The sequence below is a fragment of the Littorina saxatilis genome, linkage group LG9, assembly GCF_037325665.1.
Source record: "Littorina saxatilis isolate snail1 linkage group LG9, US_GU_Lsax_2.0, whole genome shotgun sequence".
Classification (NCBI taxonomy): domain Eukaryota; kingdom Metazoa; phylum Mollusca; class Gastropoda; order Littorinimorpha; family Littorinidae; genus Littorina; species Littorina saxatilis.
This window is the reverse complement of record NC_090253.1, coordinates 19,010,617-19,038,217: the sequence shown is the minus strand read 5'-3', so window position 1 is coordinate 19,038,217 and position 27,601 is coordinate 19,010,617. Positions and strand designations below refer to the sequence as shown.

General features: G+C 46.3%; 1 protein-coding gene across 1 annotated transcript in view; it reads left to right on the top strand.

Annotated features, from left to right (window-relative positions):
* Positions 1-27,601, top strand: part of LOC138975523 (neurofibromin-like) — a 126,944-nt gene that overhangs the window by 24,971 nt on the left and 74,372 nt on the right. Inside the window, exons 17-32 of the mRNA XM_070348230.1 lie at positions 498-681; positions 1,413-1,599; positions 2,154-2,227; positions 2,615-2,773; positions 3,751-3,836; positions 4,366-4,461; positions 7,213-7,384; positions 16,367-16,506; positions 17,279-17,351; positions 18,870-19,006; positions 20,577-20,693; positions 22,385-22,563; positions 23,052-23,263; positions 23,516-23,599; positions 23,950-24,137; positions 24,836-24,928. Of these exons, the coding sequence (XP_070204331.1) occupies positions 498-681; positions 1,413-1,599; positions 2,154-2,227; positions 2,615-2,773; positions 3,751-3,836; positions 4,366-4,461; positions 7,213-7,384; positions 16,367-16,506; positions 17,279-17,351; positions 18,870-19,006; positions 20,577-20,693; positions 22,385-22,563; positions 23,052-23,263; positions 23,516-23,599; positions 23,950-24,137; positions 24,836-24,928 (2,181 nt within the window). The remainder of the gene's footprint in view (positions 1-497; positions 682-1,412; positions 1,600-2,153; positions 2,228-2,614; positions 2,774-3,750; positions 3,837-4,365; positions 4,462-7,212; positions 7,385-16,366; positions 16,507-17,278; positions 17,352-18,869; positions 19,007-20,576; positions 20,694-22,384; positions 22,564-23,051; positions 23,264-23,515; positions 23,600-23,949; positions 24,138-24,835; positions 24,929-27,601) is intronic.

Below are 27,601 nucleotides of genomic sequence, written 5' to 3'. Positions count from 1 at the left end.
CGATATTTGGAAATAACTCTGTCGGGTTTGTATGGGTTGCGAACGAATGAATTCTCTTGCTTTTATGGGGCAAACTTTCCCATGTGACATTATAGGCCAGTCACTAGCAAGGGGTGTGTCTGAAACACGTGGACAAGGAGCACGTGTGGAAAGTTTGCCTCAAAAGCAAGAGTATTCACTCTTTCACAGCTCATACAAACCTGACCGAGTTATTTCCAGAGTTCTTCTATTTAACTATTAGGATCTATTTTACTTACCAGGACATTGCAGAGTTATTTCCGGAGTTCTTCTATTTAACTATTAGGATCTATTTTACTTACGAGGACATTGATGACCTTTGTGCTATCCCTTTTTTTCTAATGCAACTATATCCCCCAATTAAACGTTCCCCTTCATTCTATCTAACTTACAAGTACATTGATAACCTCTGTGCTATCCACTTTCTTCTAAACTCAACCATATTCCCTTTCTAAACATTCCCCTTCATTCTATTCCAGCTCGCAGGTGTCGTTCTACATCTCTCAGAGGCTAATCCAGCACCAGATCGTCAACTACACCGAGATTCTCAAGTGGCTTAGGGAGATCCTCATCTGCCGCAACCGCTTTCTCCTCAAACACAGCGCAACGGCCAACGTTGGCAGCAACATTCCCGTCTGCAGGCAGGCACACATCAAACTGGAGGTAAGAGGGGGAAGGGGAAGATGTCTAGGGTGAGGGGAGGGGGGAGTGGTAAAGGGAGGGGTTAGAGAGGAGGGATAGGAGGAGGAGGAAGAAAGTTGCAATGATGAATTGGTGTGGTAAAATTATACACACTTTGGCCACTAAATAAACTTTCAAGGGGGCCTGTTTGCGCAGCTGGTAGAGCATTGGACGTGTGACCCTCGGGCCACAGGTTCGAATCCAGGCCATGTTGGTCAACTTTGTATGATGACTCAGAGATGGTATCCATGTCTTACCACTTTGTTCGTTCTGCCGGGCCAGAAGTGAAGGTGGCTGATTACACCTAAACATACACATACCTGGTTAGCAGGATTCTTGTTCTGCTAGATTTCCACAAGCACGAAACGAACCCCAAATTCCCAGCCATTGGTTAATAAAATTAATTAAAAAGAAGAAGACACAAATAGGAAGTAGTAGCCATGATTGCATGCACACTTGAATGTAGGCTAACAGAAATACACATTGACCCAGAAAACTTTATTATGCTGAATAAAATGTTAATTTGAGAATGAGGAAGAAATTGGTAACGATGATTCCATGTGATACTTTAGTCTAGAATAAAATATAACAGACCGTAATGAAGATGGGGGAAAAAAGGTGAGGGTGTAGCTGAGTAAATGTCCAGTTCCAAGATGGTGCCTTGCACTTAATATATGATACTAACTGATTTCTTACCTGGTGCCTATGTACAGGTGGTGTTCTTCATGTACCTGTGGAGTATCGACATGGACGCTGTGCTGACGGCAATGTCCTGTTTCCACCTGCTGTGTGAGGAGGCAGAGATTCGCTGTGGCTCTGACGAGATGGCCGTCACCCAGCTGCTGCCCAACAGCTCCGTGTATGAAGAACTGGCTGCAGCTAGCACCGTTCTTACCACAGGTAAGGGGTATACAGCGGAACCTCCTTTCAACACAAACATGCACGCACGCAAGCACACACATGCACACACACACGCATGCACACACACGCACGCACGCATGCACACACACACACGCACGCACGTACGTACACAAACACACACACACACACACACACACACACATGCACAATTTAACTGTTCCCCTTTTTGTTTTTTTGTTCAAAATAGTTATTTATTTTGAAAATGTTATTTTAGTTTTCATTCCTTATCTACAGTACTATGAAACCTTCTTTCAACGCACACACACAATTTAACTTTTCCCTTCTTTTAAGATCCTGTATTTGATTTTCTGTTCATGATGGTTATTTAGAAATGTTATAGTTTTCATTCTTTGTGTACAGTATAATTCAGCATGATTCATATTGATGGTTGTAATTTCACACAACCCATGTTATGATTGTACCTGTCTTTCTGTTTAAATCCTTACCAAAAGTTGAATGATGGGTGATGCACATCAATGATTGTAGTGACTCATTACTCGTATTGAAGAGACAAGATTTCTTTGTGATTTCAGGGAGAGCAGCGTTACAGAAGAGAATCATGGCCTTGTTACGGAAAATTGACCAGACTACTCCTGGCAATTCTCAGGTGTGTTACCGTGGAAAACCAGGATTTGGTCTTGGATTATCTGCTAAAGAGGAGTGTTGTAAATTAGGCTTTGATTTTTCTGTTTTCCAGTTATCCATGCAGATAGATCTATTATGAGATAGATCATCAGTCATTGATGCCTTACAATTTGAAATGATCAATCCTTTTTGCTGAGAGTCAATAAGCTAGCACATTAAATCTTGTACCTTTTCATCAGGAGTGGAATAGACAGACCTGTTGCTCTTTGATAATGATCCCTTGGTTATTTTGTGTGTGGATCAATTGGGTTTTTTGCACTGATTCTGGCCTTATATGTATTCATGTACCAGTTTGGTAAACTTTGCTTTATATTCCATGAAAATTCATCTTGCACTTCCTTTTTTACAGGCATGGGAAGACACCTACAGAAACTGGGACGCAGTCACACGTTACCTTGAGCTGTATCCCAAGGTCAAGTATGAAGAGCAAGGTCGCGGAGAGATTGTCGACATGATCAAGTTGAAGAGGAAAACACCGCAGCATGCCAACACGGAACATGAACTGGAGGTATGCATAGACCAAATAGCCTGGACCGCCAACTCGTCACGTGTCCCTTCGAGGTTACGACGCTCGACTTTCAGGGGCGCTTAGCGTCCAGTTTCAAAGGCCAGCGATTCGAAGACAGTGAAAAGAAAGCACGCTCCAGTTATTTGTGACAATGGGAGGTGACAATGAACTGGATTTTCCAAAACTCCAAACTAAACTTAACAAAACTCATCGAAAAACATGTTCCATGTGCACTTCAGCTGAGTTTATTTTAGCATTTTCAGAACGTACCTCGGCAACTTCGTCCATGTTTACAATCGACACCGGATATGACACCCCCCTGATTTCTGAAAGGCCATGTAAGCGTAGGTTCCTAAATGCGAGAGGCCGCTACCTGGTAATAGAGAGAAAGAGCGGAGAGAGAGCTAGTTGGCGGTCCAGGATAAATGGTCTATGAGGTATGGAAAGAGTTGTAAACAGATCAAAGTTAGGGAAATCTAATTGCAAGGAGGAGAGAAGCGCACTGGGGAACCTCAGAATTGGTTAAGATAACTTTGTAATACCCCCACTCCCCCCCCTTTCTTTCTTTCATTTTTAAGACTTCTTCGCTGGTAATTATCTCTTCCAATTTCAAATTCCAATCATAAAAATATGTTTGTTGAAAGAATTTAAATACTATGTATGCTGGTAATTGCATCTCCCTAATGCTGAGTACAGGTAGAAAACAACAGTCGAAGGATTTTCTTGTCTGATTTGATGCATTTATAAAGGAGGAATTAGGTAAAGTATTATACCTAACTTTCCGTTATCATGTGAGGAAGCATGTCCAAAGGAGAAAAACAGTCTTCTGTGCATGTTGTTGTTGAGCTGTCACTTGCATAGGTCTACTCATTCTGTCTGTTTACTTGTTTGTTTTAGGAATTGAGGAATTGTCAGAGCTTTTTTGATATGAAATTGTAAGGTTCTTGTTGTCAAGGCTTTGTTCCTGTTTGATTCAGGACCAGCTGAACGAATGGGCCAACATGACAGGGTTTCTGTGCGCTCTGGGAAGTGTGAGGCTGCAGAACAAATCAACGAGAGTCAGGTATGTGTGTGAGATTGACGATAACATACATCACATTTTTTACTTTTTTGTGTGTGTTTGTGGAAAAGTAAGGCTCATCTTGTTATGTTTGTGACTCTTGCTTTTTCAAGTGTGCAGCATATTGTTCGAATCTAGCTAATTTTGTAAAGATAAAGGGTAGTTTGTCTTGGGCCCCCCCCCCCCCAAAAAAAAAATAGGTGTGGTTACGGTAACAGAGCCCCAAAAAATAGGGTAGGAAGGTAGGCAATCGCTTTTTTTTTTTTAAACTTTTTTTTCTAATGTGTACAAATTAAACCTACTTGACAGGGAAATAAGTGTGCGACTCGGGCGCTTTTCCCTTTCATTGCATTGTCTGCGCTCGTTTTCTTGTGTGTTTTTTTGTTGTTGTGACAAATGTAATAAAAAGTTATAGGGTCGGCCCCTAAAAATAGGGTAGGTCGGGTCACCGTAACCACACCTATTTTTTTTTTTAGGCCTTGTCTTTTAAGATTCTGAGAATGTTTACGTGACGTTTTCTGTTACGTTGCAGCAACTCAACGCTACCAGGGATCCAAGTGGAGCCGAGTCGGAAGAGCAGCCTGATGCAGAGTTGCTCGAATGACTCGCAGTACTGCCCTGTCACACAGTGAGTCATTTGTAATTTTGCTGTTTTAATCATTTGCATTGGCATTGAAGATGTTTGTAAGCTTGGAAACATACATACTGTTGCAATTCTTTCAAGAAACATTGTTTCATGATTAAGTTTTGAAACTGGAAGAAATAATGGTTTAAAAGTGACCCTTATTTCAGTATTTGGTCTGTCATTAAACCAAGTTCATTAATCAGTGAAAAAGACCTCAGATCCATTATTCTAAAGTCCAAACCAACAACTTGTCCACTTGATGCCATACCCACACCACTGCTTTTTGAGAATCTTGATGTGTTGTTGCCAACTCTTACTCAAATTGTCAATGATAGCCTGTTATCTGGTGTTTTTCCATCATTGTTCAAAACTGCACTTGTCAAACCACTTCTCAAAAAACCTAGTCTTGATGTCAATATTTTGAAGAACTATCGTCCTGTATCTAATTTATCATTCTTGTCCAAAGTTTTTGAAAAGGTTGTTTTGAAGCAGCTGTTGTCATATTTGAACACCCATGATTTGATCTCGCACTCTCAGTCCGCTTATCGCCCTTCTCACTGTACTGAAACAGCCCTACTTAAAGTAATCAGTGACATTCTGTCTGCTCTGGATGGTGGTGATGTGTCAGTGCTTACCCTACTTGACCTTTCTGCAGCGTTCGACACGATTGACCATGTCAAGCTTCTTCATAGACTTCAGACTCTGTACGGCATCTCCGGTCCACCGCTAGCATGGCTTGAGTCCTATCTCATTGGCAGGACTCAGGCTGTGCTTGTCGATGGCCAGATGTCTGCTCCAGCCCCACTTTCTTTCGGTGTTCCTCAAGGTTCAGTACTCGGTCCCATCCTTTTCATCATGTACACTAAGCCCCTCTCCACACTGATTCAAAACCATTCTGTTTTAAATCAGTCTTTTGCTGATGACACCCAGCTGTATAAACCCAGTCCCCCTGCAGAGACACATTCCGCCATCCAGACCATTCAGACATGCATCACTGATGTTAAATCTTGGATGGTCGATAACAAACTTAAGCTGAATGATGATAAGACTGAAGTCTTACTGTGCAAAAAGAAGAACACTACATTTCCCTCTCCCCAACCTGTTTCTGTTCAAATAGGCAACACCGACATTCTTTTCTCACCATCAGCTAGAAACCTTGGATTCACCCTTTCATCTGACATGACCCTTAACAAACATATATCTTTAGTCTGTAGAGCAGCTTATTTTGAGCTTCGTAAGATCAGCACCATTCGCCACACACTCTCCTCTCAAACAACTAACACTCTTGTCTGTGCCTTTGTTCTTTCTAAACTTGACTACTGCAACTCTCTTCTCTCTGGCTGTCCTCTGTACCTCCTGCATAAACAACAAAAAGTCCAAAACTCGGCAGCACGCCTCATTCTGAAAGCACGAAAACGAGATCACGCAACACCACTTCTTCACACACTGCACTGGTTACCTATTCAAGCCCGCATTGACTACAAACTGTCCACCCTCTGCTTTAACTTCTTTTCTGGCTCGTCTCCTGCTTACTTTTCTGAACTCCTCAGTCATCGTCTATTCTCCGGCAAGACAACTCCGTGCCTCTTCTGACTGTCGCATCCTCACCATACCACACTGACACCAAAACCAAAACATACGGACAACGCACTTTTACTTTCTGCGCACCCACACAATGGAATTCTCTCCCCTTTCAGGCATCCGCCACTCTCAGACACCCCAAGCATTCAAACGAGCACTTAAAACGCACCTCTTCAAGAAATACAACCCCTGAGTTTGTTTTCTCAGTCCATCAGTAGGCTACATGTAGTGTATTTGTTGTTTTAGTGATAATGTGATAATGTATATAAACATCTAGGGCTGTTTTTCAGTATTGTTGATAACAGGTTCTGTTTGATTAAGGGTATTCAGCTGGTATTTCCTTGTTTTCACTACCTATTTTATTCATGTTTTTATTACTTAGTTAGTGGAAGAATCTTTTGTTATGTATTTTTGATGGTGTATGCATGCTTTTAATTAAGCGTTGCTGACTATGAATGTAGATGTAAATGCTTGTATAACTGTGTTTTAATTTTAAATGTGTCAAGCGCAAAGAGCATAATTGTAAAGTTATGATGTTGCGCTATATAAATGCTCATTTATTATTATTATTATTATTACCAAGTTACAATTTTCTGTAGTCTTCTTCTTCTTCTGCGTTCGTGGGCTGAAACTCCCACGTACACTCGTGTTTTTTGCACGAGTGGAATTTTACGTGTATGACCGTTTTTTACCCCGCCATTTAGGCAGCCATACGCCGTTTTCGGAGGAAGCATGCTGGGTATTTTCGTGTTTCTATAACCCACCGAACTCTGACATGGATTACAGGATCTTTTTCGTGCGCACTTGGTCTTGTGCTTGCGTGTACACACGGGGGGTGTTCGGACACCGAGGAGAGTCTGCACACAAAGTTGACTCTGAGAAATATATCTCTTGCCGAACGTGGGGACGAACTCACACTGACAACGGCCAACTGGATACAAATCCAGCGCGCTACCGACTGAGCTACATTCCCGCCCTCTGTAGTCAAATCAAGCTATTTGACTTTATGACAACCAGTATGTTTTTTGATTGCTGATACACAGTAGCTACAACCATCCGTTGTCGGTGGAGCTTTCAATTGATGTCCTTTGCTGCATTCTTCTACATTTAACATAGTGCAAACCATTAAGTTCACCAGAATAAAAAATGCTTCAATCTTTCTCTTTTTCTCAGGTTCATTGGCAACTTGCTGAAACTGCTGGTCTTTCAAAATGAGAAGTTTGGAGCACAGATTCAGAAGCACATCAAAGAGCTAGTGGGTCACGAACTCAACCCTGCTCTCTACCCAAGTCTCTTTGACCAAATCAAAGTCTGCGTCGATAAGTTCTTTGACGCTACGGGCCAGGTGAGACATTGAAATATTTTCGTTTTTGTGTCATTTTCAAAGCTGATGTTTTTGAACCGTATTTGTATGTCGGAAATAAAATCTGCGAAGAGGTGACTAGTAAGTAGCACAGGCTCTTTTTTCTGTGCATTTTGATGTGTTTTTTTGTTTATCAATGTACATATGTGTGTGTACAGTGTGCAGGTGTGTTTGTTTGTGTGTGTGTGTGTGTACAGTATACAGGTGAGTATTTTTATACATGCTTGTGTGTGTGTGTGTGTGTGTGTGTGTGCGTGTGTGTGTGTGTGTGTGTGTGTGTGTGTGTGTGTGTGCAGGTGAGTGTCCAGTGTCGTTTTTAAATTGATGTCGTTGATCAGTTTGTATAGATGATGCGTGTGTTGGTGTACATGGCTGGATTGAATGTTTCTTAACTGCAATGTCATAACAAATTCCAAACCTTGGGCAATAGTCTCCTGTCCGCCCAGCCGACCTTCCCCTTGACCCTGCTTGTGACCTCGATGTTTGATGCCCCCGCAAGGGGCACGGTACTCTCTAAGCACCCAAAACCTCAAAGAGAGATAACTGGCGGAAACCTTCCTATTGTAGTCTCTTGTCCGCCCAGCCGACCTTCCCCTTGACCCTGCTTGTGACCTCGATGTTTGATGCCCCCGCAAGGGGCACGGTACTCTGTAAGCACCCAAAACCTCAAAGAGATAACTGGCGGAAACCTTCCTATTAAAGATTCTGTATTTTGTACTGTATGTATACATGTTTGTGTGTGTGTTCGTGCAGTGTGCAATCGCGTATGCATGCAGTGTGTAAGTGCGTACATGCATGCATGCATGCATGCTCATGTGTGAGGGAGAGGGGGGCTTCAATTTGATTTTGCATTTTCAGTAAATATATTTTCTGTCAGAGTTTGACTTGTCGGTAACATTTTGCTTTCTCTCTGTTTTGAAAAAAAAAAAAGGTGGTGTCTTGATTTATCATTGATATTGCTACTGTTTTCTGTTCTTGAGTTTAATTCTGATACAGGAAAGGAGCAGTATCTTTAATGGATGTATTAATTTAGATTTACCAAGCACAATGTTATTTTGCATATAGCCCCTTAACTACCGAAAGAAAACGAAAGTGAAACTAGAGTTATACCCCAGAGTGACCGCCCTTTGCAGGTGGCGCCAGCAGTGCTTGGCGCCAAGCACTGTCAGCTGGAATGCGGCACAGGCAACGCGGGCGCGCCACTTATCACTTCACCTCTTTTCGCCGACGTGTACACATCGTCAGTGCCTACGGTCTAGTTTCCTGGATCTCTACCGGTTGTTTTTTCGTCAGTGATTCTATGGCTTATTCTTCTTGGAAGAAAATACATAAAGAAGATTAAGCCTCCTCGTGTCTGTGTCACGGTGTTTTTCCCTACGCTTCTGGTGTGAATACCGTTGGTTTCTTGTGATCTTCACACGCGACCGGTGTCTTCTTGTTCAGGGAAGTGAAAAAAATTTTTCTATTTTTGATTCAGCTATCGTCTGCTTGCTAGCTTTATCTCCTTTCCTAGTTCATTCACATTATAATTATGTCTGGTTCTGATCAGAGCCGGGATAGCACGTTGGGCCCCCAGCCCGGACCCCACTCCTAACGCTCTTCGTAAGCGTCGTTCAAAACAAAGAAAGTTGGATCTCCTCCAACAAAGGTTGTTGAGCGCGCCGATTTCTGGCCGCTCGACCCCGGAGCCTCCTTCCCCTTTGAGTGGGGGCTCCGAGGTTCAACCTTCCCCCTCTCACCCGCCTTTACGGAGTGAGACCCCCTCTGGTCTACTAGTCGGCCCAGGGGGGCAGGCGGGTGGTCCGGCTTTGTCTGACTATCCCCCTCCCCCCGGCCTTCAGGGTCAGGGTCCGGACCAACTGCGGAGTCAAGTCACGGAGGCTTTGGCGGCGGTCTCAGCTCTCCCCTCCACTGCCTCACAGCTCCCTGCAGCGTCCGCCGCAGCTCTCTCTGCGGCCTGCCAAGTCTTACGGGACGCTGGTTTCCTGGGTATTTCATCTGTCCAGTCACTCGCAGCCCCTTGCGTGATATCGGACTTAGATGGCCTGGTCATGTCGGTTGACCGCTCCTCTCCCAATCACGGGGACGCCGACCGGACCACGAGCCTGGACAGGGCCCGGTCAATGGGCCTGGGCGAGCCCGCGGCCCGGGCCCCGTGCTCTCGCGGGGCCGGGGCCCGGGCCCGGGCCGCTGGCCTGGACGGGTCCCGGGCCGCTGGCCTGGACGGGGCCCGGGCCGCTGGCCTGGACGGGGCCCGGGCCCCGTGCTTTGACGGGGCCTGGGCCCGGTGCTCCGACGGGGCCGGGGCCCGGGCCGCTGGCCTGGACGGGGCCCGGGCCGCTGGCCTGGACGGGGCCCGGGCCGCTGGCCTGGACGGGGCCCGGGCCACTGGCCTGGACGGGGCCCGGGTCGCTGGCCTGGTCGGGGCCCGGGCCCCGTGCTCTGGCGGGGCCCGGGCCGCTGGCCTGGTCGGGGCCTGGGCCCCGTGCTCCGGCGGGGCCGGGGCCCGGGCCCCGGGCCCGGTGTGGGCCCCGGCCCGTGCCCCGACGGGGCCGGGGCCCGGGCCGCTGCCCTGAACGGGGCCACGATTTGGGACAGCTCCCGTGCCGCTCCTCCTAACGGGCCCGCGGCCCGGGACGGTTCTGATGTGGCCCCCCCTCATGGGGGACATACCTCACAGGCAGTGGCCTCCTCGGTTCTGGCGGGCTCTGGTTTCGACCACCCCCAGGACTTTGATTTAGGCCTGCCTTCCGCCTTTCAGGAGTTCGACGACATCTCGTCCGAGGACGATCTGTATCCTGACCTTCAGCTACCTAAGGTTGCTGACACATCTTCAAACAGTCTTCTTTCAATGATGTCCTCATTCAAGGAGGAACTCTTTTCTCTGAGGCGCTCCGTCCAGGGTCAGCTTGACTCTCTCTCCTCTGCAGTCCGGGGAGGAGGTTCCGGTTCTATACCGTCAACCACACACTCTGAGAACCCCTCGGCTCCCCAGGCTCCACGCCCTGGGCAGGGCCTCACATCCACGTCGGACATCGGACATATGAGGATATTTTTTTCAAATGTCCTATACATTTTTCATGCAGGAGGACAAATGTCCTATTGTTTTTGTCACAAAGTGGTCAATGTCCGATTATTCTATCATTTGATCCGGACATCGTCAGTACTTCTTAATTTACAGTAGTTTGAATGCTAATGTATCGATGTAATGCGAAGCGATGTGTAGCAGACGAAATTAGACACTTTGTGCCTCCAGTACCAAAGAGTTTCCAAGGCTCGCAACTCGGAATGCTCGAAGCCAGTTGAGAGTTGCCTCCCTTCGCGCTTTCCCCGAAAATAACAAACATGCCGCCTAAACGAAAACTGATCCCAGAAAAGGGACAGAAGAAATTACACTTCAAGTCCCTTCCCTCATCATCTGTCAGTAGCACGGAAACTGAGCTTCCTCCAGCCCCAGAGCAGTTAGAGCCCGATCACCCAGAGAATGTCAATCGCAATAGTCAAACACTGATCGGAGCCGAAGAAAGACACTACCCCCTCCCTCACCCCCACGCGTAACTTCATCTCAAGCTTGATGCGTGTGTACCTGGAGAGGCCAAAGGATGACATTCACAAGTCACAGTGGGTGGTGAAGGTTGTTGAAAAGTGGACATCCACGAGGAAGCGAATGCTCTTCAGCAAAAGAAAGGAACCAGCACAGTAGTTGAAGTTCAGAGACAGAAACACTGCACTGACTCGATGTAATTTATTTTATATTTTCTGTTACCTTTTTGCCAAGAAAAGTATTTTTGTTCTTTTACTCTCGTGCCAAGAAACTAGTCAAGTATAATTATATTTACGTTTTGTTACAGGAAAAAAATGTCCTATTGATTTGTTTTTGTTCAGGACAAATGTCCTATCACTTTTACATTGGCCAGGACATTTGTCCTATGCTACCTCTCATGGATGTGAGGCCCTGCCTGGGTGTCCTCCTTCTCCTCCGCTGGCTCTTTTTGAGTCAGAGGAAATTTCCCCTGAGGACCCGTCTGCCGACAGGTCCACGGTGACAACCACATTCCTCAACCTGTTGGCGGACAAGTTGGGAGACGGGGCGTTTTCCGAAGGCCAGTCCTCTAAGGCTAACGCTCGGGCGGCCTTCGACTCCATGCAGGGGGGTCCCCTGAGTGACAGGCGTTCGCGCCTACGACTGACCTGTCACCCTAACCTTCGGTTGGCGTGGGACCTCGTGCTCCAGTCTTTCCGGTCTAATGATTCGGACAAGACTGGCAGCACTGTCCCCCCAGAAGCCCAGGACACTGCTCCCTCTTTCCCCAATCCTAGGGATCCTTTTTCTTTCCCTAGGATGACTTGTAAAAGTGGGGGTCAGTTCGCGTTCGACTCTAGCACCCTCCCCTTTCAACACACCAGTAAGGCGGTGGGTGCCGATAACGAACCTTTTCGGGGCTCTGCCCCTGCAGTGTCCTCCTTCGCTTTGACCCCGTTGGCTTTTTCGCATTTGGAGGGGGTCGTCAGCGACTCTCTTCAATGTCTCTCCAATGCATGGCATTGGTCAGACGCTGCCATCAACTCGACGGGTACGGTGGCCTCCGGTTCCAACCTCCGGTCTGGTTTCACGCCCCTAGCCCAGGTGGACGGTAACCAGGCCGGACACGCCTTCTCTGCCCTTAGGGCGGCTATGACCTCTCAGACGGAACTTCTCCTCCGTCTCAGAGCACAGCTGCTCGCGCTGTTCCGGGACGCACACCTTAAGTCGTCCTATCTCTCACCTGAGGAACGGCGGTCTTTGCGGAACACCCAGACCACGCCTTCTGCACTTTTTAATCCCGGCACTGTCAAGGCCGTGGTTGAACAGTCGCACAAGCGTCGTCAGTCAGATTTCTTGGTAGGGTCGCGGGCGTGTTCTGCCCCCCCTCCCAAGCGTCACAAGGGCAACCCACCCAAGGATTTCCGCCCCCCTGCCACTCAAACTTCTTCTTTTCAACCGGTGCGGCCCACTCGGCAACCGGAATCTCAGAATTTTCGCCGTCCTCAGCCCGTCGGGCAGAAGCGGCAGAAGGCTCGGAAACCAGGGCAGAAGGGCCCCCAGAAGCGGCAGCCTCCTTCGGGTCCCTTTTGACTCGCCCCGCCCGCCCTCCCAACACCCCGCCCCTCTCCTGTCCTCCGTGGGCTCTCTTCGACGTGCTCTCCCGGCTTGGGAAAAACACGTTCGAAATCAGTATGTGTTGAGAGTGGTACGGACGGGGTACTCCTTCCCTCTGGTTTCCCCCCCTCCTCTCACGGGCGTTCCGATTGTGTTCCCAGAACCAAGCGACCCCTCTCGGGCTCGTGCTCTGGAGGCAGAGGTCCGGGACCTGTTGACAAAAGGCGCCATCTTCCCGGTGTCCAACCCCGGCCCGGGATTTTACGCCCGTCTCTTCACGGTCCCCAAAAAGAACGGCGAGTTCAGGCCGATTCTCGACCTCTCTGCTCTAAACGAGCACATTCAAAAGTCTCCTTTCAAGATGGAGACTCCCCCCTCTATCAGACTTGCCATCCGGCCGGGGGACTGGGCCACGTCTCTCGATCTATCGGACGCTTATTTTCACATCCTGGTCCACGAGAACGTTCAACACCTCCTCCGGTTCGTCTGGTCAGGGGTGGTCTACCAGTTTCGGGCCCTCCCCTTCGGTCTGTCTCTGGCCCCCCTCATTTTCACCAAGGTCACCAGAGAACTGGCTGCCTTGGTCCGGGCGGAGGGAGTTCGCCTGAAGCTCTACCTGGACGATTGGCTGACCCTGGCGGCAACCCAGTCCCTCTGTCGGACTCACTCGCGCCTGGTCATGGACTGGACTTCAGAGTTGGGCTTTCTGATCAACCACTCCAAGTCCGACCTCCACCCATCCCAATCTTTTGTCTATTTGGGCATGTCTTTCGACACGGTGGCTTACACGGTGGCTCCCACCTCAGCCCGTCTCGACGCCCTGACGTCACGGATTGCGCAACTCAGTGCTCGCCGCACCGTTACCCTTCGTCACCTTTGCCAACTCTTGGGTACGATGGAATCTCTTTCCCCCCTCCTTCCCCTGGGGCGGGTGTACAAGCGTCCCCTCCAACGAGAAGTCGCTCTCCGGTCCTCGAAACCACCTGTCTACTCGCAAGTGATCACTCTGGGCCCGTGGTTTCTGGCCGCTGTCTCTCAGTGGTTAGACCCGGTGTGGCTGAGGACCCCGGTACCCATCCAGCCCCCAGCCCCTCAGGTCTTTCTTTTCACGGATGCCTCCAAGACCGGCTGGGGCGCTCACCTCGATCTTCTCGAGACCTCCGGCCTCTGGAGCCCTCAGGAGTCTCTACTCCACATCAATCTCCTCGAGATGGAGGCAGTTCGCCTCTCTCTCCTTCAGTTTGCTCCTACCCTTCGGGGAAAGTCTGTTCTCCTTCACGGGGACAACACAGTCTGCCTAGCTTACCTGAAAAACCAGGGGGGCACACACTCAACGTCCCTCTCGTTGAAGGCCGAGCAGATCTTGCTTTGGTGTTTCCAGCAGAACATCCTCCTCTCAGTGCAGTTCATCCCGGGGAAACTGAACTCCCTCGCGGATCTCCTCAGTCGCCGAGATCAGATCTTGCCGACCGAGTGGACCATTTCCCACAAGGCCCTTCTTCCTCTGTGGTCCCACTGGTTCACTCCGTTAGTGGATCTCTTTGCCACTCGGTACAGCAAGCGACTCCCTCTGTACGTGAGTCCGTTTCACGACCCCATGGCCTTCGGAAAGGACGCATTCGCTCTGCCATGGTCGGGTCTCCAAGCCTACGCCTATCCCCCGACGGCTCTGGTAACCCGAGTCCTAGCCAAGTACGCTCAGGAGAGGCCCACACTGCTTTTGGTCGCGCCCTTTTGGCCCACGGCAGCTTGGTTCCCCGAACTGGTCGCGCTCTCCCACGTTCCCCCGTTCGACCTCAATCTCGACTCGCTCAGTCTCCTGCAACCTCGATCGGGCATCCCACACCCCGCGCCCGACTCCCTCCGCCTGACCGCCTGGCTTTTGTGCGGTCAAAACTGCGAACATTAGGACTTTCGTCACACGCTGTTTCCTTGTCTCTTGACGCTCGGCGTCCCTCTACTAACAACCTTTACTCCCTACGCTGGTCCACTTGGGTTTCCTTCGCTGCCGGAAAGAAATTCGACCCATTACAGCCTTCTCCAACCCAGCTGGCTAATTTCCTTTCCTCCCTTCATCTACAGAAAGGTTTCAAAGCTTGTACCCTCTTAGGGTACAAATCGTCGGTCACCAGTACCATCGCGGCTGCCACGGGGGTTAGGCCTCTCCATCTCATTCATTCTTCCCTCATCACCAATCTGATCGACGGAATTAAGAACCGTTCTGTGCGCAAAACAGTCACCTTTCCCAAATGGGACGTTTTCCTCGTGCTTAACGCCTTGAGGTCTCCGCCGTTCGAACCTCTGAGCTCTGCCTCCCTTCGGGACCTCACTCTCAAGACCGTTTTTCTTGTTTCGCTCGCAACTGCTCGCAGAGTCAGTGGTATCCACGCCATCAGTGGTCTCCCACACGATGTCGAGTTTGCCCCTGACCTTTCGTCCATGACTCTTTCCTTTTTGCCTGAGTTCAGAGCAAAAAACCAACTGGCTGATGTGTTTTCAGCCCCCCTCGTCATTCCCTCTCTCACTCGGGACCTTGACCCTGATGATCCGGATAGGTTTTTATGTCCCGTTCGGGCCATAAAGGCCTATCTTAACCGTACTGCTTCTCATAGGGCCACTAAACGAGCCTTGTTTATCTCCCTTCTGCCTAACATAGAACGAGATATCTCCAAGCAGACGATTGCTCGCTGGTTAGTTTTTTTGATCAAACAAATTTACAAAAACGCTAACCTGACACGAACGACTCCGGTTCGTGCACATGAGATCCGGGCCATCAGTTCCTCACTCAGTTTCGTTCGGGGGGTGCCGCTGACTCAAGTCATGCACGCAGCCTACTGGAGGTCTGTGTCTACCTTCACAGACTTCTACCTCCGCACGTTCTCGGCTAGACGGGGAGACGAGACCTACGGCATCAAGAAAGCTGTTCTCGCACAATCTCTGGTCTCTCTCTAGGTGAGTGTTGTCTCTTACCATAGATATGTGGATATTTTCAAATCCTTGGTTCATTCAGACAGGGGCCAGGTCCTTAGGCGTTCACTGCGCGTGCACCTCTGCCTTCCCCCTGCTCTGACAACCTTCTTTTGGAAGTAATAGGACATGGGATCCCAACCTCCTCGGTGGTATTCTATGCAAAATAACATTGTGCTTGGTAAATCTAAATTAATCATGAAAATTTATATTAATTTTCTTATTTATTTATACTTACCAACACAATGTTATTCTTATTGCTCCCTCCCTCCTCCCCTCTTCACATGCCTATTCGGTTTTATAGGTGAAGTGATAAGTGGCGCGCCCGCGTTGCCTGTGCCGCATTCCAGCTGACAGTGCTTGGCGCCAAGCACTGCTGGCGCCACCTGCAAAGGGCGGTCACTCTGGGGTATAACTCTAGTTTCACTTTCGTTTTCTTTCGGTAGTTAAGGGGCTATATGCAAAATAACATTGTGTTGGTAAGTATAAATAAATAAGAAAATTAATATAAATTTTCATGATTTACAGAATGTTGTGACATTGTCGTGATTGTTGTCAACAGTGCAACCCAAACTGTACAACCCCTTCGTCTCGAAAACCACTCCAGCTTTGTACCAACAACCTTGGATGTTGTCTTGAAAAAGCTCCATTTGTACCAACGACATTTGGGATGTTGTCTTGAAAAAGCTCCAGTTGAACGTCGACCTTGTGGATGTTGTCTTGAAACAGCTCCAGTTGTACCCGACGACCTTGTGGTGGATGTTGTGAACCAGTGCCCCCTTGGTGTTGTGTCCGGAACGCTCACTCTCTTCCGCCGATTAACTGGGTGTTGTGACGTGGGTCAGTTTGATTTCCAGGTGATCGTGCAGGACCAGAACACACTGCTGATCGAGAACGTCATCTTCATCATGAAGAACATCCTGGAGATGAAGGCGGACCAGCCCTGCGAGTACCTGGGAGCCACCAGCATTGAGAGTCTCATGCTGGCTATCGTCAGGTCAGCTGATGCTGGTTTTATTCGAGAGATACAGGGGTACCCCTTTGTTAAGAGAAAATAGAACCGAGGGAGTCTTTAAAGCTGATGGTGGTTTTTTTAGAAGTACACAGAGACGACGACTGGCACTGTTGGCCTAGTGGTAAGGCGTCCGCCCCGTGATCGGGAGGTCGTGGGTTCGAACTCCAGCCGGGTCAAACCTAAGACTTTAAAATTGGCAATCTAGTGGCAGCTCCGCCTGGCGTCTGGAATTATGGGGTTAGTGCTAGGACTGGTTGGTCCGGTGTCAGAATAATGTGACTGGGTGAGACATGAAGCCTGTGCTGCGACTTCTGTCTTGTGTGTGGCGCACGTTATATGTCAAAGCAGCACCGCCCTGATATGGCCCTTCGTGGTCGGCTGGGCGTTAAGCAAACAAACAAACAAACAAACAAACGCAGAGACGAGTGAAATGTATGTAGCAAAATGTCATGCTCCTGCTGCTCTGTCCTCTTCCCTACTCCTCTGCCTTGTCTCCCCTCTCAACCTATGTGTCACACAGAATAGATGGAAGCAAATACCACACATGGAACCAGTCATCCTGTTATCCTGAAGAAAGATTGTTTTCTGATTTCAAATTAAATTGATATGTGCAAGCAGAACCTTGTGTTCAGAGAATTGTGAATTTATGATCGTCCTTTGATTAAGGTTGTGTTGATAGAATTATGAATTTGTGACCGTCCTTTGGTTGAAGTTATGGTGCAGTTTTTCATCGATGACCTCTTATCTGTTTCAGATACGTTCGACACTTGGACTCCTCGATGCATGCCATTCAGATCAAAACCAAACTGTGCCAACTTGTAGAAGCTGTGAGTGTGTTTGACTGTTTTATTTGGTTATTTGCTTACATTCTTTTGATTTGTAATTTGCTCTTTTTAAATTGCTTTATACCTGGAAGATGGCCTGTAGCTACACTGATGGCCTGTAGCTACACTGATGGCCTGTAGCTACACTGATGGCCTGTAGCTACACTGATGGCAAGAGGGAAAATGTTGCATGGGTACGGTCACTTCTTCTTCTTCTTCTTCGGCGTTCCAGGATTTTTGGCCTCGGGTCAGACTTCAAGTTTTGTAGCTTGAATAAAGCTGGTGGTCAGGATCAGGGAGTCTTTGGTGCCCCAGAGTTGCTCCTGCAGTGTGGCACCTTGGGGCCAGTGATCTGTTCTGGCTTCCTGGTGGAGCGGGCAGGTCTGCAGGATGTGCTCCGGGGTCTGTGGGCCTGTTTCGCACGGGCAGTTCGGTGTGTGCGACAGACCAAGGCGGTGCATGTGGGCACGCAGTCGACAGTGTCCAGTCCGTAGGCGGAAGAGGATGGTCTGCTGATGGCGCTGTAGGTTGGGCATCTGATCATCAGATGGCAGGCTGTGTTGGGCATTCCAGGTGGTTTGGTAGTGTCTTTTCACCAGGGTTTTGGCTTCACTGTAAGAGACTGTTGGTCTTGTCTGCTCCAGATGGCTGTGTTGGGCATTCCAGATGGCTGTGTTGGGCATTCCAGGTGGTTTGGTAGTGTCTTTTCACCAGAGTTTTGGCTTCACTGTAAGAGACTGTTGGTCTTGTCTGCTCCAGATGGCAGCCAGTCTTGGCCAATCTGTCCGCTTCCTCGTTCCCTGAGAGGCGGTACAGTCACTGAATGGCAGATAGGGGGAAGAGAGGACAGATTTCCTTTCCATGCCTGATGCTGACTTTCATTCACAGTGTTTATCACCCCCTGCGGGTCAGGGGGGAAGAATTTACCCGATGCTCCCCAGCATGTTGTAAGAGGCGACTAACGGATTCTGTTTCTCCTTTTACGCTTGTTAAGTGTTTCTTGTATAGAATATAGTCGATTTTTGTAAAGATTTTAGTCAAGCAGTATGTAAGAAATGTTAAGTCCTTTGTACTGGAAACTTGCATTCTCCCAGTAAGGTAATATATTGTACTACGTTGCAAGCCCCTGGAGCAAATTTTTGATTAGTGCTTTTGTGAACAAGAAACAATTGACAAGTGGCTCTATCCCCTCTCCCCCCTTTACCCGTCGCGATATAACCTTCGTGGTTGAAAACGACGTTTAACACCAAATAAAGAAAGAAAGTCTTGTTTATGGAGTAAATGGATTTATCAGAACTGTTCAAAGATGGTAGAACTATGGTAGGAGGCTGACAAAGCATCTATTGCGCAAGTCAGACAGTTTGTGAAGGTTTGCATAATACTCATAGTTGTACTTAGAAGTTAATAGGAAAGATAGGGTTCTTGAGTTTGTGTGTGTGTGTTTGAGGAAGTAAAATTACTTATTTATTTAATATGTGTACAGTTTTCTCATGAATGATAGTCATGCTTGCAACATTTCAGATGATGAGGCGGCGAGACGAGCTGACGTTCAGACAGGAGATGAAGTTCCGCAACAAGCTGGTGGAGTACCTGACAGACTGGATCATGGGCAACTCTCATCAGGTCAACGTGCAGGGCGACATCTGCAGCATGTCAAGGTCAGTTGTTGCTGTGGGCTGTGGCTGTGTGTCAAAAAGGTGGAAGAGCTCACCTGGTACAGTGGAACCCCCCTTTTAAGACCTCAAACAATCTGAGAAATCAAGGTCTTAAAAGGGGGGTTCCACTATAGTTATAGTTATAGTTATATGAAGTCTTATATCGCGCGCGTATCTCCAGACTCGGACTCAAGGCGCAGAGATCTATTTATGCCGTGTGAGATGGAATTGTTTACACAATACATCACGCATTCACATCGACCAGCAGATCGCAGCCATTTTGGCGCATATCCTACTTTTCACGGCCTATTATTCCAAGTCACACGGGTATTTTGGTGGACATTTTTTATCTATGCCTATACAATTTTGCCAGGAAAGACCCTTTTGTCAATCGTGGGATCTTTAACGTGCACACCCCAATGTAGCGTACACGAAGGGACCTCGGTTTTTCGTCTCTTCCGAAAGACTAGCACTTGAACCCACCACCTAGGTTAGGAAAGGGGGGAGAAAATTGCTAACGCCCTGACCCAGGGTCGAACTTGCAACCTCTCGCTGTACTGTTCAACCTGTCAAGAACAACCACCCAAGGCACTGACCAGAAGTGGATGTTACAGAGAGGTGGTCGCAATGTAAAGGTGAATTACATAGAAACTCCCAGTAAGGTAATATATTGTACTACGTTGCAAGCCCCTGGAGCAATTTTTTTATTAGTGCTTTTGTGAACAAGAAACAATTAACAAGTGGCTCTATCCCATCTTCCCCCCCCCCCCCCCCCCCCCCCCCCCCCCCCCCTTTCCCCATCGCGATATAACCTTCGTGGTTGAAAACGACGTTAAACACCAAATAAAGAAAGAATTACATAGATAGTTTGTTGGGGATCCTTTGGGGTTTGGGCTGGTGGTCGTTTTCGACACGTGGTCGCGAAGGCAGGTTTGACTGTATGTGTGATTTATTTTTCCCCTCAAAGAATTTCACAAATGTCCACTACGTTGGCATGCAGGGTTGCAATTGAAGCGTTATGCCGAGATAGGTTAGGTTGTTTGGTTGGAGGGAGAGGGTACACAAAAGAAGGTTGTTTGGTCGGAGGGAGAGGGTACACAAAAGAAGTTTGTTTGGTTGGAGGGAGAGGGTACACAAAAGAAGGATGTTGGTTGGAGGGAGAGGGTACACAAAAGAAGGATGTTGGTTGGAGGGAGAGGGTACACAACAGAAGGATGTTAGAGAATGAAGAAGGGAGAGATGTAAAATATTTTGGGGTGAAAGTAGAGTGTGGTCTTCCGTATCCTTTCTGCGTAGAGGCAAATGTGTTTCCAGCATAGAGAGGATCCCATGGTGAATTAACCTCAACATGGTCTACACAACCCTTTGAGGAAGAGATATATAGAGATAGACAGAAAGAGAAATACAGAGAGAATGTCATATGCACTTGGATAGCTGTTTGTTTTCCTTTTGTATTTTGGTGTTTATGCTTAACTTTCTTCTTGTCTGTCCATGGACCTCTAACACGTTAATCACTAATGCATGTGTGCTATTGCTGACCACTCTCATTACTGTAATTGTCTTATGTTCGCAGAGATCTGGACCAAGCCAGCATGGAGGCAGTAGCGGCACTGTTGGCTGGACTACCCCTTCAGCCTGAGGAGAGTGACCGCGGCGATTTGATGGAGGCAAAGTCACAGCTCTTCCTCAAGTAAGCTATTTTTGAAATAGTTTGCGTTTCTTTCTTTTATTTAATTGTTTTAATTTATTTATGTACCCCCATGGGTTTTTTGAAATAAATTCTTTGCCTTGCCCTGCCTATTGTTTCTGGAATGTTGATTTTTTTTCTTCTTCAGAAATTCAAGGGGACATGCTCTCTTGTGCATGGGTGTATGTGGCTAAATGCCTGAAGCTGGATTTTCATGGTGTTCCAGTGGGGAGAGTGCCAGAAGAACATGAACCAGAGAAGAGTAACGATCATTTCATGACAGTGGTGGAACTGGAAATTGTTCTGGAAGCTTTTTCATGTACCACATGCACCCACGCTAGTACTTTCTTCATATGTACATGTATACTGAACTTATAAAAGAAAAGTTCCTGTCTAAGGTTTATTTTGCGTGGTTTTGATGTGTTATTGTTTTGCGCTCTCATGTGTTACTGAAGATTGATCCCACAGTAAATCTTTTGTTGATAAAGCTTTCTGTTTCTGATTCCTGTTGACAAGTATTAGGAAGGTGTTTTCACAATTGACAAAAATTAACATTACAGATATGCCTGCCATATGACCTTTATTAAGGCTGCTCCTGTGTAAAGGGTTATCCTAAACAAGATTTTCTAGTTTTGATGCTGGCCACTTGAATGCATTGACCCAGGAGGCAGTAACTTTGGAAGGAAGTAATAATGCTGTATGTAGGTAGACTGACATGGTGTCAAAAAATGGAAGTCATTTGTAACACAACTAGCAACTGTTGAGGGAGATTCAGCTTAAAGACTCAGTCCTTTCTGTCAAAACTAGTTTGGCTCACCCTCTCAGATCTGCCCAGGCTATTGCAGGGGAGAAGAACATCCTTCCACGTGGACACATACCAAAAATCAGCATCCTGTCTGCTTCCTGTACAGAGTTGGAATTTTTTAATAGATTAACTTCTTAACAGACATTAGTGGGTGGCCGAGTGGTAACGCACTTGCGCTCGGAAGCGAGAGGTTGCGAGTTCGACCCTGGGTCAGGGCGTTAGCAATTTTCTCCCCCCTTTCCTAACCTAGGTGGTGGGTTCAAGTGCTAGTCTTTCGGATGAGACGAAAAACCGAGGTCCCTTCGTGTACACTACATTGGGGTGTGCACGTTAAAGATCCCACGATTGACAAAAGGGTCTTTCCTGGCAAAATTGTATAGGCATAGATAAAAATGTCCACCAAAATACCCGTGTGATTTGGAATAATAGGCCGTGAAAAGTAGGATATGCGCCGAAATGGCTGCGATCTGCTGGCCGATGTGAATGCGTGATGTATTGTGTAAAAAAATTCCATCTCACACGGCATAAATAAATCCCTGCGCCTTGAATATGTGCGCGATATAAATTGCATAAAGTAAAAAAAATAAAAATAAAAATAAATCCCTGCGCTTAGAACTGTACCCACGGAAGACGCGCGATATAAACCTCATATTGATTGATTGATTGATTGATTGAGTAGCAATCTGAAATTAATTCATCAACAAATTCTCACTCTGCACAGCAGGCAGTCAGGATGCTGATTTTCAGTATGTGCCCAAGTGGAGGGATTGCCTCATCACATGCAAACCCACAGGCACATCTGAGATAGCGAGCCAAACTGTTACTAATATAAGGACTGCGCCTTTAACCACTAATCCACGTTTCACAGGAACACATTTTCCTCCCCCAGGTACTTGACGCTGTTCATGAACCTGCTCAACGACTGCTCGGAGGAGGAGCAGGACAAGGCCCTGGATCCGAACCGCAAGCGCAGCATGTCCAACCTGAGCGCGCTGCGCAACTGCACCGTGCAGGCCATGTCCAACCTCCTCAACGCCAACATCGACAGCGGCCTCATGCACTCCATAGGTCAGTGGGCAATCTGTTGATGGAGACTTGGGTTAACATTTTGGAGCTTTGGGTTAGCAATTCGGAGTTTGGGGTTAGCAATCTGGAGGTTTGGGTTAACAATCTGGAGGTTTGGGTTAACAATCTGGAGGCCGGGGTTAGCAATCCGGAGGTTTGGGTTAACAATCTGAGGCTTTGGGTTTAACTATCGGGAGTTTGGAGTAACAATCTGGGGGTGAAAAACATGGTCGCATATTTTGTTAGAAGCTGGTTTGAACCCTATTTGCACAATTACAAAAATAACAATCATAAGTATCTAAGAAGAAAAACTTACAACTTTTAGATTGGTTAGTAGTTCCTGTTAAACTGCTTAAATGCGCATTGTTCTTGGTACCCTAGCTGCTTTAGGCATAATGTTGTAATTGGACTTTTTTCTATCCACTTACACACGCTGGACCTTTCTTCATCATACAGCATTTAAACTCCTTTCTTCTTTTCTTCCCCACCAGCTCTGGGTTACCACAAGGACCCCCAGACGAGAGCAGCCTTCATGGAGGTGCTGACCAAGATCCTGCAGCAAGGGACGGAGTTTGAGACGCTGGCCGAGACAGCACTGGCCGACCGATTTGAGCGTCTGGTGGAGCTGGTCACCATGATTGGCGACAAAGGAGAACTACCCATTGCTATGGCGCTGGCTCAAGTCGTGTCAAATACGCAGATGGTGAGTTGTGATTAATTATGTATGGTTGTTTGTGTGTGTGTGTTTGTGTGTGTGTGTGTGTGTGTGTTTGTGTGTGTGTGTGTGTGTATGTGCATGTGTGTGTGAGTGAGTGAGTAAGTGAGAGACATTTCCATTTAATAAAAACCATGACAGTAGTCAACAGATACTGAAAGGGGGTCCTTTACTTTTTTGTTTCTTTGCTTTTATGTGTGTCATTTTAGTCTGTCACTTGAAGTCTGTATTTGTTTTCAGGATGAGCTGGCCAGAGTATTCGTCAGTCTGTTCGACGCCAAGCGACTTCTCTACCAGCTGCTGTGGAACATGTTTTCCAAAGAGGTGACGTTTTAACCTTTTTTTTTAAGATTGCACAATTTTTGACATCTTTCTAAGTTGGGAAATCAACATAATTATCCATGAAGAAAGGCATAAATTCCTCCAAAACTCTGAACAGCTTTTGGTGTGAAAGAGAGGGAGTCCTAAAACAGAGGTAAATGTACTGACAGTATAAAGAGAACATCTACCACCAGCTTCATATCCAGAGCTGGACTTCCAAGTGTAAAGGCGAATGACAAGAAGAAGAAGAAGAAGAAGAGAACATCTGAGAAAATGAGGTTTTAATATGGAGGGAGCCAAAAAATAGACGATCTTAAAACAGTGGCATCACTACATTGAGGTATTTGTCACAGGTGGAGGTTGCAGACTGCATGCAGACGTTGTTCAGAGGCAACAGTCTGGCCAGCAAGATCATGGCCTACTGTTTTCGCTTCTACGGACAGTGGTACCTGTGCGACCTGCTCTCCCCCCTCATCCAGGAAATGTTCCAGCGGGAGAAAGAGTCCGCCACCCCTGTGTCTTACGAGATTGACCCTACCAGGTGGGGGGCTAGGCAAGCGATTTTTCTGCAAATTGGCAGATTTTTTGCATTTTTGATCATTCTTTAGTTTCCCCGATTGAACTAGATTTTGCATCTTTTTTGTTTTGTTGTTTAAACATTTGTTCTGATGTGTGTGTGTGTCTGTGTTCATCATCTCAGATTTTGTGTAATTTTCTTATAGAAATATTCTGGTGTGTGTGTGCCGGTGCATGTGCGTGTCAGTGCATGCATGCTTTCAGGCTTTTCTGTGTTTTATCATCTCATGCTTGGAAGTTTAAGGAATACTGTCCAACCTGAAATGATTTCGTTTGCTTTGAAACCAATGTGCATTCATGCAACTGTTTAGGTTGAAACTTAACTAATACAACATCTCCTAATATGAGTGCTATGCACTTTTTATCTGATTTGCAGTTTAAAGGGATATTGTCCACAGAGGACCAACAACACTCATTACTATTAAGACTAGTTTTGGAATTTAGAGAACATAACCAAAAATCTGAAAACAAACAAAACTTGAAGAAATCAGTGTTCAAAATAAATACTCATTAATAATCAATAATGATAATAAATAATAATGTTGAATGATTAATACTCATCCAAGGATTTGTTTTTGCATTTGACCAGAGCTGCTTTGAATTCTAAATCATCATTTCTTTTGAATGTATCTGATGAAGTGATGAATGTTTACTTTTTTCCAGGTTGGAACCCAACGAAGTTTTGGAGGTGAATAAAGACAACCTGCTGGAAATGACCCAGAAAGTCTTTTCTGCCATTGTGGAGTCAGCACCAAAGTAAGTATGCTGTTTGAAATATTTAGGGGGATAAATCTTTGAGTACGTGTATGCATTTTTATGTATTTGCTGAACGGTCTAGGACATTTATTGAGTTAATTGATTTTTTGATACACTGCACTTTAACACATATGGCATAGAATGTTGACAGATGAACAGACAGACGCTGGTGCTTCTATATGCAGACAGGCAGACAGACATGCATGCAGGCCCGCACACAGGCAAGCATACTTGCACACACAAATACACACAATGTTCTGTGCCTATGTAGGGAGTAGAGGAAACATAGACATGGACACAGCCGGGTAAACACATGCACATATGCATGCATACACAGACACACACACACACACACACACACACAGACACACACACACACACACACACACACACACACACACACACACACACACACACACACACACACACACTCACACACACACACACAGAGTAGCACAAACAGTAGCACAAACAGACACACACACACAGCAGCACAAACAGATACACACACACAGTAACACAAACAGACACACACACACATGCACAAACACACACACTAACACTCACACAATCACGTTGTTTGACAATGCAATCCTTGACTCTTCCATGTGCGATGTGTAGCCAGTAAACTGTCTTTATGAGTAACTATGATTTAGAAACTGAAGCAATTTTTCCGTTTGCAAATGTAAAATGGTTCAGTGATTGTGTGCTTTCATGGAAGAACTACCGTTGGATTTCTGTCACATGTTTTTTTCAGGATATTTCAAACAAATATCTGCATGTGCAGCCTTTTTGTTTAACAAAAAAATCCATTCTGAACTTTTTATTCTTTTATGACATTTGGACAAATTATTATCGAGTGTGTTTTGTTGGGGACTGCAGTATGTTTCACTTTGACAGATTATAATGAGTGTGTTCTATCACAATCTGCAGATTTTGTTACTTGAAGTTGAACAGATTATAATAAGTGCATTTTGTGGGGGAATACAGGTTTCCCCCAAAACTGCAAAACATGTGCCACTGCCTTGACCAAGTGATTAGCGAGCGGTTTCCAGGCGACAGCATAACGGCCACCGGCACTGCCATTTTCCTTCGTTTTTACAACCCCGCTCTAGGTAACCTCCCCTTGCTGCTGACAACGCATCCTCTGCTCCTGCAACTTATTCCCCCTTTGTCACTTTTTCTTTTTATTATTGCCTCTGCTGATATTGAAGGGAGGTTGTCCATTGCTGTCAATATCTTGATGTATATTTTCTGTAGGAATTTAGGTGTAAGCAAAAAAGAATTGCTACCATAGTAGGATGTGAGCCATATAAATGCCCTTATTTTTATAGTTATTATTATTATTGAAAAGAAATGTTGCACTAATGAACTTTAACGCAGGAAATCAGGAATTCTTGAGTTAAAAGCCTATTTTCTGATAGATTTCCTAAATTGTCAAAACCCCCAAGAAGGGCAAGTCACAGGGAATAAAACGGAACAGTTTTAAAAGAAATTAAAAGAAAACATTTTTAGCACTGAAGCCTTTTGTTTCAGTAAAAATGAAGATTTCGGAAATCCCATGCTGAAAATGCAGATTGTAAAACAAAATCCTCAGTTTCACTTTCATGTTGTTCCATGTGCACCTGAAGTGTTGATCATAATGGACAGCCTCACTTTGAAATATTGCATTCTTTAATGTTTCAGTTAGTTCATTCTACCTGTACACAAATTAACTCATTCTGAACAATTTTAAACTTCATTTTTTTTGTTAATGATGTTTATTCATTTGCTCTGACTGATTTGGATAAAAACAACAAATTATTCCTCAGAACTGAACAAATACACTTTAATCTCTTAACTAAATGTTTGGTCAATGCTAATTAACTGTTTTGTACTAAGCCTGATCTTAAAAACTTTTCCTACTGTGGTTCCACAGCCTTTATCAGCTAAGCTGTCAACACAAGACCTTGTGCTAGGGGTGGTTTGTTTAGCGGAGTCAGTTAGGCGTTTATAGTAGTGCCAAGACTGTTTGTTTATCTGGTGCGCCCATGCTATCGCCGACTTCTGACAACTCCTGCATCGTAAATCTCCTTGTCCCAGGGTACACGCTAGCAAACAGGAGCTGTCAAAAGTCGGCCATAGCATGGGCGTGCTAGATAAACAAACAGTCTTGGCACTACTATAAACACCTAACTGACTCCGCGAAACAAACCACCAAAACAAACCACCCCTAGCACAAGGTCTTGTGTTGACACCTTAGCTGATAAAGGCTGTGGAACCACAGTGGGGAAAGTTTTGTACAGGAGGTCGGGCTTTAACATACCCTATACCCCCTGCGGGTTAAGGGGAAGAATTTACCCGATGCTCCCCAGCATGTCGTAAGAGGCGACTAACGGATTCTGTTTCTCTTTTTACCCTTGTGAAGTGTTTCTTGTATAGAATATAGTCAATTTTTGTAAAGATTTTAGTCAAGCAGTATGTAAGAAATGTTAAGTCCTTTGTACTGGAAACTTGCATTCTCCCAGTAAGGTAATACATTGTACTACGTTGCAAGCCCCTGGAGCAAATTTTTGATTAGTGCTTTTGTGAACAAGAAACAATTGACAAGTGGCTCTATCCCCTCTCCCCCCCTTTCCCCGTCGCGATATCACCTTCGTGGTTGAAAACGACGTTAAACACCAAATAAAGAAA